Below are 18,165 nucleotides of genomic sequence, written 5' to 3'. Positions count from 1 at the left end.
ATGACAATGCAAATTAAACAAAAGACATGTCACAATGTGACTGTGCAGTGGGTATAAGGAATGAGGTCACTCCTGGCTCATACAACTACAAGAGATAACTAACAAAAGGACTGCTAAAGTGGATATGGAGAAAATGAAGACTAGTAAGTTGGAGGTATTTTATATGTCCATAATACCAGAAGGACTGTGAGTAAATAATCTGATTGAAGAACTTATATTGAAAAATATTGTTGAGGCTAGAAAAACAGTTGAAAAGATTGTGGAAGTCTTGAATTTAAGTCTAGAGTTAAAGACTTAATCATACCAGCATTGGTATCCATCCGAGGGTTGTGAGCAGGGAAGTGCCTCGATCAGAGGCGTTTGAGAAAAGTATTCAGCAGTAGCATGAGCGGAACAGTATGTGAAGAGAGACCAAAGCTGTGTGTGGATGTACTAGAATCTACTGGTCAACTTTATTGTCTCACTATCATCTTTTATTTTCTTACAAATGTTGCTACCTCAGAATCACATAAACACAGTTTGGGAACACATCTAAAACTGCTTCACTCAGATCTGTATCTGAAAATGTGCTGTAGCAGAGGCTGTTGACAAGCTTCCATGCCTATTTGCCTTTATCACTGCAGTATCTATTGGCAAGACTTTGATTTCCAACTGCTTGTACCTGTATTTCTTTTCCAGTGGCCATAACACTCCGACATCCACTTTAAGTTCCGTCCAGCAGCCCTCAGTCCATGACTAAGGTCCTAAGTTGGCATATAAATACCTCTGCTCCCTCCCCTCTGGGTGGAATGTCTCTGGAGAGAATGCTGTGTGCTGTCTCCCTCAGTTCTCCAGGTAGATTTAAGCCTTAGTTATTCACGGTAGTAACTTACTTTTTATCGTATTATCTTGGGGGTTACTTTCCATTGCCTTATTCATTTCCCTTATGGAGGTTTCCTAGAATCTTCTCTCAAATAAAGGACTTAAACTTGATTCCTTTCCTCAGGGCCTGCTTAGGCTTGAGGTGGATCCAAACTAAAACACATCATGGTCTTTCAGCCCACTCACCTTGGCTCAAATTACCTTCCTTTCTCTAACAGTCTCTCAAAACCCAGAAAGTACCTTCCTCCACCCTTATTTCAAGCCTCCCCGATCATCTCAGTTCATTGTGCCAGCTCCCATTCCTGAACCTTTAAAACAATTATTGCCATTGCTTTTTATTTGTTCTACATCACATGGTGTGTTATATGTATGTCTTTTCTTCTCATCGACTAAACTCCCACCTAAAGATCAGAAACTTTGCTTCTCTTTACACTTTATGTGATAGAGCAGAGCTTTATGTCATTCAAATGACTGTTGATAACTACCATTGGCTTATAGGTCTCTCTGTTGGCTTATAGATCAGAAAACCTGTGAAAATAAAAGGGGAGTCACATTTTCTTGAGCTCAGAGTTTAGATATAGTTCTTCAAAAATACACGGTTTGGAAGACTAAGAGCACTTTTGTCAACACGTGGGTAAATCTGGATCAAAACCATTTGAGGTTCCAGCCAGCAGGAGAGAGAAAGAACATGGAGAGTAACAAACAAAAATCTTAAAGCACTGATCCAGAAGTGACACACATCACTCACATTCTGTTCATAAGAATTTCATCACATGGTTACATCTACATAAATGGGGAATGAAGAATGTAGTGCCTAGATGGTCAGTCATGTGCTCAGCTACAATTTTATTTCCATGGAGCAAAGGGGAAAGGATTTTGAAAAACAAGAATTTAAAAAGCTGCCTCTGCTAGAGACTCCAACGCCTATGCTTTTCAACAAAAAGAATCCAGGTCTCACTCTACAGCTACCCTTCTTCCATTTCTGAAAACTTAACAGCTTATCATGCTAGTTACTTGACTGTGTTACAGTGGGGATGAAATTACCACACACTTAATTAAATTAACTCATGTTCTGTCCTTTTTGTGAAAAACTATCAATCTCTTAGTGGCTAATTTTTGCTACTGCATCTGGTGAAATCATATGCTTTTAGGAAAAGCCATGAAAAGACCAACTGACAAAATCACACTTACTATTATTGTATATGTGGAAATTAGGACCCCCCCAAAAAAGTTACTTAACTAAGTGAAGCCTTAACTATTGTTATCTAGTAAATTAAGATACAGAAGCCTGAAAATGGAAAAGCATGGAACTAATATTTATTGAACACCTACCATTTTAAGTGCCTTAATTAATTCAAACAAAGAATTACTGAGTACTCATTATGCCCTAAACACTGTACCAGAGACTAGACACTGTCTATGCCTTCCAGAAGGTTAGTTTCTAGTTTGACATAATTATTTAATTTTATCTTTACTACCACCTTGTAGAGTGGACAGTGTAGATGAGGACATGGATACTCATAAAGTCAATTTGTCTACGTCTTATGGAAGGTTAGGCTAAAGTTTTATATAAAGTATTTCATTTTACCTCATTATTACTTTATAAAGTAGACATTATAGATAAGAAATTAAGACTCAAAAAGGTAAACTCCATTTGCAAATGTCACCAAGCTAGTCAATGATATTTTTGATGTTAAAACCCAGATATCTTGGCTTCAAGAACAATGCCCTTTCTATGATGTCCTGACCCTCAGCTCCAACCATACCACACATAGCAACGACTTAACCAAAAAAAAATCACACACTTGCTATCATCATCTGCGTCTGGATTTTTTCTCATTTGCTGACTGAAATGATGCATAAAAATTACATATGCCAAGTGTGTCCCCATCGGAACCATTATTAGGGAACTGTGCACATGGGCATACGTCACAAGTGACAATTAAGTGTATAAAATCAGCAGCACTGACCCAAGAGTGTAAACAAACGAGCAGACTAGGGAATATTATTAATCACATGCACATCGTCTACTTAATTGCAACTTGGCTCTTAAAGTTAGAAGAGAAATTTCCACTTAAGGAAACTGTCAACTTAAGGTTGACACCTCTGTCCTTAATATCTGAATATTGTAGATTTCAGAGACTTGCATATATGACTTCAGAGTCATCAAAACATTAAATTGAATCACTTAGTCAGATGCACATGCATAAAAATACTAAAGGAGATTTGTACAAAATCCATCTTCCTAAGTATTGAATTCTGTGGCAGTTGAGAAGGAAAAGGAAAACATAGATGTGCTAAGACCTTATCACCTGAGAACATCTAAATAATAAGGTAGACTTTTTTCTATTGCATCATTCTTTTACCCTCATTATGGAACAAGAGTACCTGGTGGAGAACTAGGAGAAAGGAATGGTACTCCTCACTGAGGGCAGATTTATTATGATTTATTTTGCATTTTATGAGTTACAAATAAAGATAACGTGGTGGTGTATTCTATGGTCATGTTTATTGTTGTGTATTTATATACTTATACATAAATTCAAATGCAGGAGTCAAAGCTTTGGTCTCTTTCTATATTTAAATACTTAGTTATATGAAAGAAAGAATTAAGCTACTTTCTCAGTGGGGTGTTACATGAAAACTAAAATCTCTGGAATAAATAGAACAATAAATCACTTCACACACACAAAAATATATCTAATGTATCTAGATTGTTTTTCCTATAATTATATTCACTGTAAAGTTAAAATAAAGACAATTTCATGTTCTACCATAAAACGCAACTTCAGCTACCATTCTTAAATTAACTTGCTCCATTTGAGTATATAGACATTATATCTATCCACTTAGATAATAGCTCATGATAATATGACCTTAAATTATTCTGATACTTATGTTGATAATCTAGAAAGTTCCAACTGAACATTTAGTGTGAGAGAATATTTCTTTATGCAATTTTACACAAAATGAGTGTGATATGGTCTTTGGATGCATATGCAATAAATAGTTCATTTTTTAAAAACTATATTGCAGGAAAAAGTGTTTTTAACTAAAGGACAAAAATGTTTGAACTTCTTAACTTGCTCTAAAAGACCAAATTAAATTATCTAACTGTGCTGAATTCTTTACCTGACAATATTTTTCTCACCATGGCATGAAAAGAATTTTGCAAGCAGTTCTTTATTATATTAATTAGAATCCATGATTTCAGAGTTTTTAACTGCTGTTTTGTAACCATTGGAGAAGGAAATGGCAACCCACTCCAGTATCCTTGCCTGGAGAATCCCATGGACAGAGGAGCCTGGTGGGCTACAGTCCATGGGATCACAAGAGTCAGACACAACTGAGCAACTAAACTTTAACCTTGTAACCAGTAAAATGATTGTGTTTCTCCTACAAGTAATTTTTTGTCACTTACATATATGAAATTATGTTTGTCTTCCTAAATATTCAGGAATTTTTTGGGCAAGTATAGATAAGGAAAGGCTTTGCCTATCTTTAATATAGCCTATGTAAAGAGTCAGACATGACTTAGTGACTAAACAACAACAACAAACGTTTACTTGGAATAGTTTTACGTTGTATGTAGTGCAAGAACTTGAAAACATATACTTATGAAGATACATACTTGCATTTATTACTTAAGGCATTTTCAAACTAAAAATAGAAATCAATTTGTTCTTGTGGTATGTTAATTTTATTTTGAAAAAAAACCTTCACATATAATTAATGTATGGCTTTATAATCTGATTTCTTCTACTTAGCACAGAAAATATTTTATATATTACTCAATATATTTTTGTAGTGGTTTACTCAACCTACTTTTAAAACATCCTTGATTTCACTGTGTTTCTTCACTAAGGTATAGATAAGTCAAAGTAAACCTGATATTTATAGAAGGATGCCTTTTACCTATTAAAATCAGATCCTATTCTTGATATTCCTTGGAAAAGTCAGCATAGCATCTAGACACAGACAGCACCAGGAGGAAGAAAAGAATCAAATATTAGAGTGGTGATATGTGAGTTCCTGGGAAAGTTGCTTAATATCTCTCAGGACCTGAGGTATTTTATCTATAAAAGTTTACATACTAAAAAATATCTTAACTTGTCAAGAGAGTCTCTGGAGAAGCCTTCAAATTTTAACATCTATGACTAAAACATGTAGTTCACTGGAATTCAGAAGGGAAAGTGTTTGCTAAGGTGAAGGTGAACTGGGATCCTTTCCTCTGTGAAGCCTCCCTGTCTATTACAAAGCCCCACATGACTGATCCTAGAGATTTTCCTTTGTATGCTTGCTCAGTCGCTCAATTGTGTTGGACTCTTTGTGAACCCATGGACTAGTCCCCCAGGCTCCCTGTCCATGGGACTTTCCAGGCAAGAATACTGGATTGGGTTGCCATTTCCTCCTCCAGGGGATATTCCCGACCCTGGGATCAAACCCGCATCTCTTATGTCTCCTGCATTGGCAGGCAAATTCTTTCCCACTGAGCCACCTGAAGAGATTTTCCTTTACTACCAGATCAATTGTACTTTTCAACCAGGTAGAATTCCTCCCAGCTTTCTCTAGCTTGCACCAACCCATTTTTTGAATTGTGTCAAGCCATGCATTGTAGTCAGTGACAATCTTTTTTTTCTCTAACCTCTCACGATGAACAAATACTACCCCTCTCCCCACCCAAGTTGTAAAAAATCAAATTATGTCACCTCATTTCAAGGGAAAGATCTGCAATGCCAGCCAGACCAAAAACACCATTTGTATGCAAACAGAGTTAAACTACTTGGAAAAGTATCCTTGCCAGTAGAGTGTGGTATCATTAAACACAGAACTAAATCTGAAGCAGAAGTAGTAGAAAAAAATATATCTTGAAATGTGATAGGGTCCATTACGCTTCTTGATGAGATTACTTGCCTCTCCAATACATTACCCAAAGGCTGTTACAAAACTGAGGGAATATATTACACTGGAATTATCAGAACCTTTCTAAGTAGGTCAAATTAGAAGCATAAAAATGCTTCAAATTTTATGCAGTGTTAAAAAATAAATCTTAGGAGCTGTACAGCCAAGGTGCTAATAACTTTTTAAAATAAAGTTTTTTAAAAAGTCTTACTTTTGCATAAACATTAAACATACCACTTTAAAATGCATAGTCACATACCTGAGGCTGTTCTTTCACTGTCATCTTAATTCAGTTTTTAATAATAAACTGAATTTTAATTATATAAATATCTTTATTCATTTGGAAACTTAAGAAAAGTAGGGCTCCAAAAAAGTTTACAAATCTCATCATTTTGAACCAAACAGATTCAGTCTTAACTATAAATATAAAATACTATTTCTCCTACCTGCTGGGTTTTCATTCATGATGCTATTACAAAACCACTAAAGTCTTGTTATAATATTTTAAACAAAATTTTAGTTTTCTGACTGAATAAATTTTAGTTTTCTGTGCCCATTGTCTGGGCACAGGGAACTCAACCCAGCACTCTGTGACAAACTAGAGGGGTGGGATCGGGTGGGAGGGTAAGTTCACGAGGGAGGGGACATATGTATACTTGTGGCTGATTCACGTTGCTGTACGGCAGAAGCCAACACAATGTTGTAAAGCAATTACCCTCCAATTAAAAATAAACACAAAAAAGAAAATTTTAGTTTTCTTATATGTGCGTGTGTTTAGTCATGTCCGACTCCTTGCAACTCCCATGGACTGCAGCCCACCAGGTGAAGTCTCCCTCATCTCCCACATTGCCAGCAGACTCTTTATCACTGTGCCACCTAGGGAGTCCTTTAGTTTTCATATAGGTAAATCTAAAAGAGTAGGTTTACTATCTGTTTGTATAACTTCTCACATGGAAATAGTTAAGACGCCCAGAAGCTGTAGCATATGCCTAAGCATGTCCTATGCAGGAATATGATAATAGAAAAATTAACTTAAGAACCAAGCTTATTGATTCAAGTGCAAGTTGATAAAAGAAAGCTAACCACTTTAAAAGTAAAACTTTCTTCAAGAAATCATGTCAGGTAAGAAAGTTGTAAAAATTTAGGTCTTTCTTAAATATTCTATCATTATGTAGATAAAGGTTAGATAAATAGGGACCAAAAAAGTACTGGTACAAATAAATAATACTAATATAGACCTGTTTGACTTACATCTGCCACAGTACTTGAACAGTCCTACATTAAGTGCCACTTTAGGTGCAGACATGAAGCCCCCAGTGAAGATGCCATCTGGGAGTGAATACATTAGGCCAATAATAGTGTATTGTGAATTACTGTGAATAATACAGACTTGCCACATCAGCATTAGTAACTAGCAGGCCTCTGAGGAAAGGAAATGTAGAACTGACAACATTTAAATTGGTTGTAAGAGAGGAAAGAGCAGAGTGAAATCCCTTAGGCCTAGGCCCTAACAGGTAGGAAAGATTTATGAATAGAGAAAAGCCAAAAGGTAGAAAAAGGTCTTTAAATAATTTTACTCATTATCTAGATCAACCTCTTATTTTGAAGAGGTGAAAATTTAGGACCAAAGAAACTCATAAATAGGGGAATGCCAGCCTTAAAACAAACATTGATGTAGTCACAATTTTACCTAGCACTGATGCCACTTCTACTTCTTCCAATAAATCACACTCCTTTTTAAACAAGGTCAAAAACTTTTTTGATGTAATATAAAAATTCCAAGTCAAACCATGTCATATTTATTGTCACAAGAATCCAACTTAGCTTTGAATGCTAATCCACTACAATAATGCATATTGCAAAGAGGGAAAGATAAAGTATATGGAATAGAAATAAGTTGATAAAGGATTTTAAAACAAAAGTAAGCAAAAAGCAAAAGAAAAATTGATAATTTTTTTTAAATTCTACCATTACCTATGGGCATTCCCCAAGCATAGAATCTCTTTTGTCCCTACTTTTCTTCATTTCATGTGGCTTCCACTGAAGACTCTAAAATATTCATCTCCAGTTCAGCCATCTCAACAAAGACTACATCCCTATCTGCAACTGCTCTGAAAGAGCAAACTCTTAGATGTCTTGTTGCCATGGCAAAGAGAGGTCCAGCTAATGAACACAGTACTTCGATCTTCTTGAAGGAAGACACAGAGTACAAAATCAATCTCACTCTGTATGCTCCTTGTCCCCTGTCTCTTTCTGTGCTTCTGTTAATAAAACCTCCATTCTACCACCATGTTTAAAACAGTCATTTTGATCTTAGGCTCATCCTTTATCCCTGAATACAGACAAATCACAAAAGATGTCTACCCTTTTCTAACAGTGCCACTGCTCTCAACCTCGGTGCAAGGCCTCACAACCATATACCTACATTTCTCAAACAGTCCTTGACTTTGTTTTATTCTTTCCACTTTTTCCCTTGTCAATACATCCTATAGGCAAAGACATTTTTATAATTGTGAAAAAAACATATAACATGAGATCTACTCTCTTAATTTTTTAAGTATAACAGTACAGTACAGTATGGTTCACTATAAGCATAGTGTTGTACATCAGATCACTAGAAGTTTTTCATCTTGTATGACTGAAACTCAGTATCCATTGTACAGCAACTTCCCATTTCCCCTTCCCCCAGTCCCTGGCCACCACCATTTATTCCTTTCTCTTACTATGAGTTTGACTAATTTAGATAACTCACAGAAGTGGAATCATGCAGTACTTGTCCTTCTGTGACTAGTTTATTTCACTAAGCATAATGTGCTCAAGGCTAATTCATGTTGCAACATATGACAGGATTTTCTTCCTTTTCTGGCTAAATAATATTTAATCGCATATATGTTATACATCATCCACTCATCTGTTAATGGACATATAGGTTGTTTCCATCTCTTGGTTATTGTGAACTGAATATGCAAAGAACACAGGAGTGCTAATACCTCGCTGAGTTACGATTTCAATTCTTTTGGATAAATACTCGGAAATGGGATTCTTGAATCATATATTAGTTTTATTTTTTAATTTTTGAGAAACCTCCATATTGTTTTAGATAGCTCTGCACCATTTTACATTCCCATCAATAGTGCATAAGGATTCCAATCTCTCCACAACACCATCAGCCCTTGTTATTTCATTTCATTTTTAATGTCTATCTAACAGGTGTGAGGTGATATATCATTGTTTTGATTTGTGTTTTCTTGATAATTAGCAACAGTGAGCATCTTTCCATATACCCGCTAGCCTTTGTATTTCTTCTTTGGAGAAATATCTAAGTCATTTTAAATCAGATCACTTGGTTTTTTGCTATTGAGTTGTAGGAGGTCCTTATATTTGTTGGGAGAAGGCAATGGCACCCCACTCCAGTACTCTTGCCTGGAAAATCCCATGGACGGAGGAGCCTGGTAGGCTGCAGCCCATGGGGTCGCTGGGAGTCAGACACGACTGAGCGACTTCACTTTCACTTTTCCCTTTCATGCACTGGAGAAGGAAATGGCAACCCACTCCAGTATTCCTGCCTGGACAATCCCAGGGACAGCGGAGCCTGGTGGGCTGCCGTCTGTGGGGACGCACAGAGTCGGACATGACTGAAGCAACTTAGCAGCAGTTATATTTGTTGACTATTACCTCCTTATCAGAGCTTGCAAATACTTTCTCCTATTCCATAAGTTGTCTTTTTACTCTGTTGGCGGTTTTCTTTGCTGTGCAGAAGCTGTTCGGTTTGATGTAGATCCACTTGTCTATTTTTGCTTTTGTTGCCTGTGCTCCTGGTGTCATATCCAAGAAACCATTGCTAAGGCTAATAATATAAAGCTTTCTCCCTATATTATTTCCTAGGAGCTTTGTGGCTTTAGGTATTATGCTTAAGTCTTTAACCCATTTTGAGTTGATTTTTGTGTCTGATGTAAGATAATGGTCTAATTTTATAGACATAAGCATTTAAAAAACTCTAATTTCATAGTTTTTTTAGGTGTATATATATATATATATATATCAAACTTTAATTCAAATTAAAGAAATAAACAAAACTTCATAACTGTGTTTATTTTCAGGTAGGTAAAGGGGTGGGGAGTCACACAGGAGAATTCATTGATAATGGTCATATTCAATTTCCTAAATTGGTTATGTGTACCTAGTAGTTTATTATATTTATACATACTTCAACACAATTCTAGATATATGAACTATAATATAATATACTGAAAGCCAAAATGTTTCATTTTAAAGAAAGAGATGGAACCTTTTAGGTTTTTTTAAAAATATATCTAATAACTTTCAAGATTACTTTTTAACATTAAAACTTCCCTAATATACACTTTCACAAAGGAACTAACTCTACTTAAAGGTTCAGATTCTGATGTAAAAGGTCTTAACATCCATTGGGTGGAGCACTGTTTTCTACTTCTAACCATATAGATACATTCTATTAGAAATTAATTCTGCAGAGGCATTTCATACAAATGTGCTTTACTTTTATTGATTCATTTGTTACTACCAAGTCTCAGGATCAATATGAAATTCAAAGATCACTTACTATACCAACTTATTGGTATACCATGAAAAACACAGTACGAGATTCTCACTTGTTTCCAAAAAAACCTTAAAAACTACAATTGCCAACCCCTCAGGGTGGACATTGACTATTACATCATAGTCAATATGTCAGGTTTCTCAGCCTCTGCACTATTGATATTTTTGGCCAAATAATTCTTTGTTTTGTGAGGTGCTCTGTAGGTTGTAGATGATATTTAGCAGCATCCTTGGCCTCTTCCCACCAGAAGCTAGTAGCATATTTTGCCCCAAATGTGACATTCAAAAATGTCTCCAGACATTGCCAGATATTCCCTGAGTATAAAATTGTCCACAGTTGAGAATCACCTCTGTGAATGAGACCCATGAGAGATGCCCTCAGCAACAATATCTAGCCACCTTGACACTGAAAATACAAATATGAAGAAAGTGCAGACTTCAAGCAATTTACACTTTAGGGGAGATAAATTCAGACTGGCATAAATAGTTAAATATAATTAAGAATAAATTTATTTACTGCCACTTAGGAAAATAACATGACTTTTAATAACATGACTCTTAAATCTTATGTACTTATTGAATTAGTCAATAGCAAAATTGATTAGCCAACATGTCAAAATGCAATCACATCTTAAAGAAATTAAAGATTCAATTTATTGTATGTCAATCAGCTCCACATTACTAAATTCCATGATATTTTTTGATAATTTATTAGCTTTTAATTAGCATTGGATATGGAGGCTTCCCTGGTGTCTTGGATAGTAAAGAATCTGCCTGCAATGGGGGAGATCTGGGTTTAATCCCTGGGTTGGGAAGATCCTCAACCCAGAGAGAAGGGAATGGCTATCCACTTTAGTATTCTTGCCTAGAGAATTCCATGGACAGAGGAGCCTGGCAGGCTACAGTCCCTGGGGTTGCAGAGTCAAACACAACTGAGCAACTTTCACTCACGTGGGTAACAATTCATTCCTCCTGAATATTCTATGCCTTCTGGTTGTCTGTTTTGTCTAACTACTATGTATTAATCTCCTTTACTGTCTATTTTTCCTCTGTCTTTTAAATTTTGGAGTTTCCCATGGTTAAGTTCTGAGCCCTCAGCTTTTCTCACTTCTTACCATCTTCTTAGGTGATCATATCTATTTCTATGGCATCACATACCATCTTCACGCCATCAACTGCCTACTTGACATGCTGCCTCGAATCTTTCAAAAGCATTTCAATTGAGATGTCTAAGACTGCTCTTCTTCCAATCTGCCCCACCTTCATACATGATAGCTCCCTTGATCCAGCTGCTCATGCCACAGAATTATGATCACTATTTTCTTCACTCCTACTTTCACATCCAATTCTTTATCAAATCCTACTGATTACATTGGATCTCTCAACTCTGTCCACTGGTACTACTTCTTCAAGGCTACCATCATTTCTGGACTAGGCTACTCTAATGGTCTTCTAATTTCTTTTCATGTGTCTTAATCTTGCTTCTTGAGAATCTGTTCTCTACTCTGTAACTAATTTAAAAATAGTATTCAGATCATGTAACTTCCCGTGTAAAGTTTCAATCACTTCTAATTGCACTTAGAATAATATGCAACCTCCCTACCATGACCTACTGGGCCCTGCACGTTCTGGACTTTTCTGCCTACACTTCCAAGCAACTTTCCCCTTTTTACATATTTCAACCATACTGGCCTTTAATCTCTTTCTCAGAGAGGCCAAACTCTATACCACTCTGGCAAATGCAGCTCGCCTGTGATGAGAAGCATCTTTCTGTCATTCAGGCTCATCTTGAAGTGAACCTTTTTTTGAGAGAGGCTTCCCATGATCCTTCAAATTATATTACAACATGTTACATAAATATTTAACATGTATCATAACAAATGATTTATAGGCCACTCCTGAGCTTGTATCATCTTGCAGGTAAAGAAATCGAGGCTTAGGAAAGTCAGCAAGATACCCCCAAACCAGAGAGTAACAGGATTCGAACCATGGCTTTCTTATCTCTTATCCACACACACACAAACTGCGTTCCCTGATGTAGTTGGTTCAAGGAAGACAGAATATATTTTATGAACTATAGCTTCACTCACATCCTACAACTGTGTTTCACCCACTGGTCTATAAACCTTCTGAGGGTAGGAGTTGTGATATTGTTTTCTGAAACTTCAAGCCAAGAGACACTAAAAAATTGTGACTAAATGACTAAAAGAACAAAAAGGAGAGAACTGATTTCAAGGAAAAGTAATGCTTTAGTTATTTAAGAGTTTTAACAAAACATTTAATCCCCAAACATTGGTGACATAAACACAGGACAAATGTTAAATATCAGGATAGACATGGAGGATTTGGGAGCATGGAAGCATTGCTAGTCAGTCACCTGGTGGGAGTGACTAAGCCCATCAGAAGTTACAGCAATGCATTCTCTAAGTCTGTGAGTGTCTTTCTAAGGGACAGTCAGGGAGTCTGGGATGGACATCTACACACTGCTGTATCTAAAATGGGTAACCAACAATGACCTACCGTATAGCACATGGAACTCTGCTCAATGTTATGTGGCAGCCTGGATAGGAAGGCAGTTTGGGGGAGAATGGATACTTGTATATGTATGGCTGAGTCCCTTCGCTGTTCATCTGAAACTATCACAACATTGTTTGTTAATCAGCCTATATCCCAATGCAAAATAATTTCTTTTTTGAAAAAGAAAACGAAATTACATTAGTGCATCAATTCTGAACCTGTTTTTAACCATAGATGGATATAGAAATTTCCAACCCTGAATTCTACTTTTCTAGCTGTAAATCCTGTGTTCTTATAAGATAAAGACATTACAGGGAAAACATACACCCACAGTTAATGGAAAGAATGATTTGCAATCACCACTATTAAATTGTATCTTTGCTTTCTCAAAGGTTTAAGAATCCAAGGATGCTTTATAACAATGATGCTTCCCACTTCACTCCCTCCACCACTGGCAGCCTCAACTTCATTTATCCTCCCACTTCTCTGCAAAAAAATGGCAAGATTTCAAATCTCTTCCAATGCTTCTAAAGGAAATCTTGGCTAATTCTATCAAGATGACAAAAGTACTGTAGTCAATGAAGGAAAGATAAAAGTAAAGATGAAAGACTGCTGAATGTATCCAATTGCCTGATAAGTCAATCATTCTACATCTGATGTTTTCCTTTTTACTTTGAAATTCCAGACAGCGTCCCTTTCAGTAAAGGAAATTTTGTTTAAACACTATTACTCCACTGAAGGGAAAAAAAATTCTCCCAAGTTTTGAAATTAACCTCTCCCTTCATTCACACGTTTGGTTCTATTTTTACAGTTGTACCAGTAATCTAAAAGAAAAAGCACTGAAAGTTAATTCCAGGTTTCTAAAATGTCTGACTGTGCATGTCCCAGTTCTCTATAGCACCTCCCAGAAGATTCGGCCAATTTCTATTTCTGTAGCGCATCAATGTTTATCATTTGTTTTACAACAGCACTGCATGTTCTCAAAAATTGACTTAGATGAATTTCACCCATCGTTTACAAAAACTCAAGAGAGACAAATGGCCTTAAAAACAAAATCCACCACTGAGGCATCATTAATTTGCTAAAAGATCATTTCTTTTTTTACCTTCTCAGTTCAATATTTACTTCATTACAGTGGTAACTTCACCCCCCACCCCCACTAGCCTCTGTATTTGTCAAGTTTTCTGACAAATTTCCAGCTTGTGATTAGGGATTATGAAAATTCACTGTGGGAAAAAGAAAACTATTGCTACACAAAAGCTTTTCCATTCAACTTGTTTTAAAGGATTATTGATGACTTTCACCTTCAGGAAAGCTACAATCCAAACTGTGGATGCATTTTGACTGCACATGTATAAATAAACTGATTTCTTATGGACAAATGCTCTAAGCCTTGGTTAAGTCAGACAGAACTGAAACAAAATCCTGATTGTTGCCTATTCGCTGGGTAATCAAAGTAAATTTCTTAATCCCTCTGTGCCTCAGGTCCCTTATCTATATTATATATGTTATCTTTGAAAATACCACCCAGCGCAGTATCAGGCACATAGTAAATGCTCAGTAATTAGCAGCCATCAGTATCTGTATGAATACTATGGAGAAATAAGAGAGTAGGGAAGGTCCTCACCACCCCATTTGTTGCCATTAGACTTTTTCCACTCTCATTACTAATGAAAAAAATATCGGGACAACCTGTGGCCCTAGAAGGCAGAGGTAAACCTGGAGAGCTCTGTCTCTGAGAGGAAAGAACATGAGCCTGGATATGAAGTGGCCTCCCAGGCCCAGCAGGGCTGCCTAAACCCAACTACAACACACCCCCTTGCAGAGAGTAGAGGAGCCCATGACTCTTCCCTCAGATGGACAACTCCTTGCTCTGTGCGAGCTTAGATAAATTTCTACTCCCACATCTACAAAGTGAAGGACGGACAAGACCAGCTCTGACACTCATTTCAGAGATAACTAACTCATGAGTTGGTATTAAAGGTTTTTCTGGACTCAGGAGTAAGAAAGAGATCTAAGTGGAGATTTTTCTTAGACTCTCATCACAAAATAACCAGGAGAAAAACAATAGTCAGAAGACAACCAAGTATATTCAAACACATTTGCTTCCTATTTGAATGAATCTCATTTCTACTCAGTTCAGTCAGTTCAGTTCCTCAGTTGTGTCCGACTCTTTGCCACCCCATGGACTGCAGCACGCCAGGCTTCCCTGTCCATCACCAACTCTTGGAGCTTTTCAGCAAATAGCTGTGGGGCTAACCTACATGGAGTACTCTCTGCTCTCAGCAATCTGCAAAGCTTAATAGGCATTGCCTCATTGTCTCCTAACCTGGAAAAATCACTACTACTATTATCCTATTATCTTCATTTGTCAAGTGAGGAAACTGAGGCACAGAAACATTGTGAAACTTCCACTTCCACAAGGAAACTGAACTGCAATGGAATCAAAATTTGATCCTAGCCTGGCTCCACAGTTGATGATATGAACTATTATCCTCTACTCCCACTTCCACTGGTAAAGCAGACACTGGGAAATTGGTTTTGCTTTCTCTGATTCATAACTGAATTTCTACGATAATATTTCTCTAAAAATTACATTACTCAGCTGGTATGAGCCTTTAGGATATTCTCGGCCTCTTTCATTTAACGTTCACAATAGTTACATTTCAAATACTGCAATTCAACCAGACTAAAGTGACACAGAGGTGTGGATGAAACTCCGTGGGTTCTGACTTCATACCTCTCAAAGCTATATGAGAGCTGCCTGGGGAATCTATACACTGTTCACTCTACTTTTGTTTGTGTTTGAGATTTACCATACTAAAAAGTTAAAAGCAATAAACAGTTCAATCACAGATAAGATAACCTAAGAACTTTAGCTGTTTCAGGATCCAGAAGGACATTTGAATTCAGTAAGTCAATGCCTCTGACAATTTCAAAGTCAGGATTTAAGAACTGAGAGTGCAGGAACTCACTTATCAAGAATTTTATGAATACAAGAATCCTCCCCTCAGTGTATTTTAGTTTTGTCTATCCAGAACAATAAAGACATTCCCAGAGTTGAATCAGTTGCTCACTCAGATTGTTGTTGTTAAAGCTATGGTTGCTGATGGGAAAGGCTTTTGCTTCCCTCCTTGTAAGAGGTTTATCTTTCCACAGTCCACAAATTACTGAAGACTATCTGCATAATCAAACTTTAAAACTTCTGCCCCAATATCTTTTTCACAGCTGTCATACACGATTAAAGGAAAGAAACTTACCTGTTCTGTTGTGCATTTTCTCTTTGCCAAAATGTACTGTGGTTTCAAAAACTAGCCCAGTTCTTCTGAACTTTTCTGTATCGGTTATAATATTAAAGAGCCACAAGGAAGGGAAGTGGTTAGTCAACTTGCTAATTTTATCAGTCCCTCCCACTGGTTAAATAGTACCTGATACTACAGACACAAAATCACTTTTCCAGCTTACTTCCTTGCCAGAGTATGACTTTATAAAAACAGCATAATTCAAGGGGAAAGACAGTGAAGGTATCTAGTTCTACCTAGTTCGTAGGCATGAGAAAGTTAATGAATGAACATTTTATTAGTATTAATAAGAAGCTTAACAGACTACAAAAAACAGCAATTCAACAAAATGAAGAGGAGGAGGTGGAGATAGAATGCATGTCAGCTGCACCATCTATGCAAACTCCATCAGTTGGGTGGGAAAGGGAGTGATTTTGATGCAATCGGAGGACGAGCGGGAAGTAGCTGGTGTTTCATTTGTTGATAAATTATTCTATCCTGGAATGGAGCCAGTTTACCGGATATAGATACTTTCACAGTGTGGGGCCCTGGCCTGGGTGATTCTCTTCCTCTGGAGTTTAGCAGTTAAAACATAGGACAAAGCAGTAGATATAAGCCTCTGGATGAGGGAAAATAAAAAGCCCCCTGAGGAAGCTATAAACAGTTTTCCAGGTGAAATATCTGCAATAAGTGGGCAGAAAATGCAGGACTTAAGACATTTTTAATGAAATAAAATACTTTGATATGTTGATCCAACTTCAAAAGATTGCAACATATAAAAACACTGTCACCTGAGAATCATCAGAGCCATCACTGGCTCCCCCTAACTGTGGGCAAGCAGACTTTGAGCACTGCAGGGCTTCCCATCTTTCAAGAGAAAATAACCAGATTTTTATGTAAATCTTCTTTATCAAAATACTGGCAAAACTCTTTCAGATTACATAAAATTTGTCTGCAGGCTGATGTGATCTCTGCCTTAGGTATTAGTTGTGCAATAAAAAATACTGTAATGACATTTACAAAATATGAAATATCAAAGATATGATATTCAATATAACATACATGTGACCAAGACTTTGGTCTCATCTTGTAAAAAACATTTATAGATGAATGATATAGAATAGACTCTGGAGTAGCTGCCAATGTGTTAACAGGAATTTTCCATGGATATGGGTTTTTATTTTTTATTTACCATTTTCTAATTTTCCCAAAATGAACATAAGGTTTTATAGTAAGAAATATTTAGTTTTTTAAAAAAAAATCAAAGGAAAGTAACTATGAAAAACTTTCTGAACATATTCAGAAAGGACCAGAGTTGAAATGGATTGACAAATGAAGAATCTCTCAAATATTCAATTCTGCTCTGTCTCAAGCACTGGCTAAAGATCAGATGTAAAAAATAAGCTGTCTGCAAATCAGAAGAGGGATGTACCCAAGTAATAAGATTCATTACCGTGTGTCTCAGATATAAGTTATGACTTTATCTCCTTTATTACGTAGCCAAAGCTCACAGAAAAAGGATTTAAGACTGAATGTATAACACAGAAAGCATTTAAATAACTGTGTGCTGATCCAGGGCTTGAAAAGAGATAAAACATAAATTTCTCTATGAGCTAAGTAGACATGAGTTTGAGCAAGCTCCGGGAATTGGTGATGGACAGGGAGGCCTGGCGTGCTGCAGTCCGTGGGGCAGCAGAGTCAGACACAACTGAGCAACTGAAATGAACTGAACTGATGAGCTAAATAATAATAAATGTAACCTTTAAAAAGAAGGTCTCTACCAATTTAACTACATTTTCCTATTTATAAAATTAATATTAGAAGCTGAGTCATGTTTGATTTCAATAAAATTATTTTATTAATTTCCTCTAAGGCTTAAGAAACACTTTATGAAATCTCTTTTATAAGCCAGTCTAATCCTTCAGTCTGCTGAAGACCTAGATCACATTTTACTCCTTTAGAAACTTATCCCCCTCCCCAAATTAGAAACATTTAATTAGAAATGTTTCAAAGCTGATCCTCCTAG

The 18,165-nt window shown here is 36.5% G+C and overlaps 1 protein-coding gene across 4 annotated transcripts in view; it reads right to left on the bottom strand.

Moving 5' to 3' along the window:
- The window catches only part of HDAC9 (histone deacetylase 9), a 788,642-nt gene extending 772,457 nt beyond the window's left edge, over positions 1–16,185 (bottom strand). For all 4 annotated transcript variants that reach the window (XM_081537682.1, XM_081537684.1, XM_081537690.1 and 1 more), the window contains exon 1: positions 16,119–16,185. In XM_081537682.1, the coding sequence (XP_081393808.1) occupies positions 16,119–16,134 (16 nt within the window). In that variant the 5' untranslated portion in view covers positions 16,135–16,185. The remainder of the gene's footprint in view (positions 1–16,118) is intronic.
- Positions 16,186–18,165: the final 1,980 nt, after the last annotated feature.

This window comes from Giraffa tippelskirchi, chromosome 10, assembly GCF_054371585.1.
Source record: "Giraffa tippelskirchi isolate mGirTip1 chromosome 10, T2T-mGirTip1v1.2.pri, whole genome shotgun sequence".
NCBI lineage: Eukaryota > Metazoa > Chordata > Mammalia > Artiodactyla > Giraffidae > Giraffa > Giraffa tippelskirchi.
This window is presented reverse-complemented; position numbering and strand designations above follow the sequence as displayed.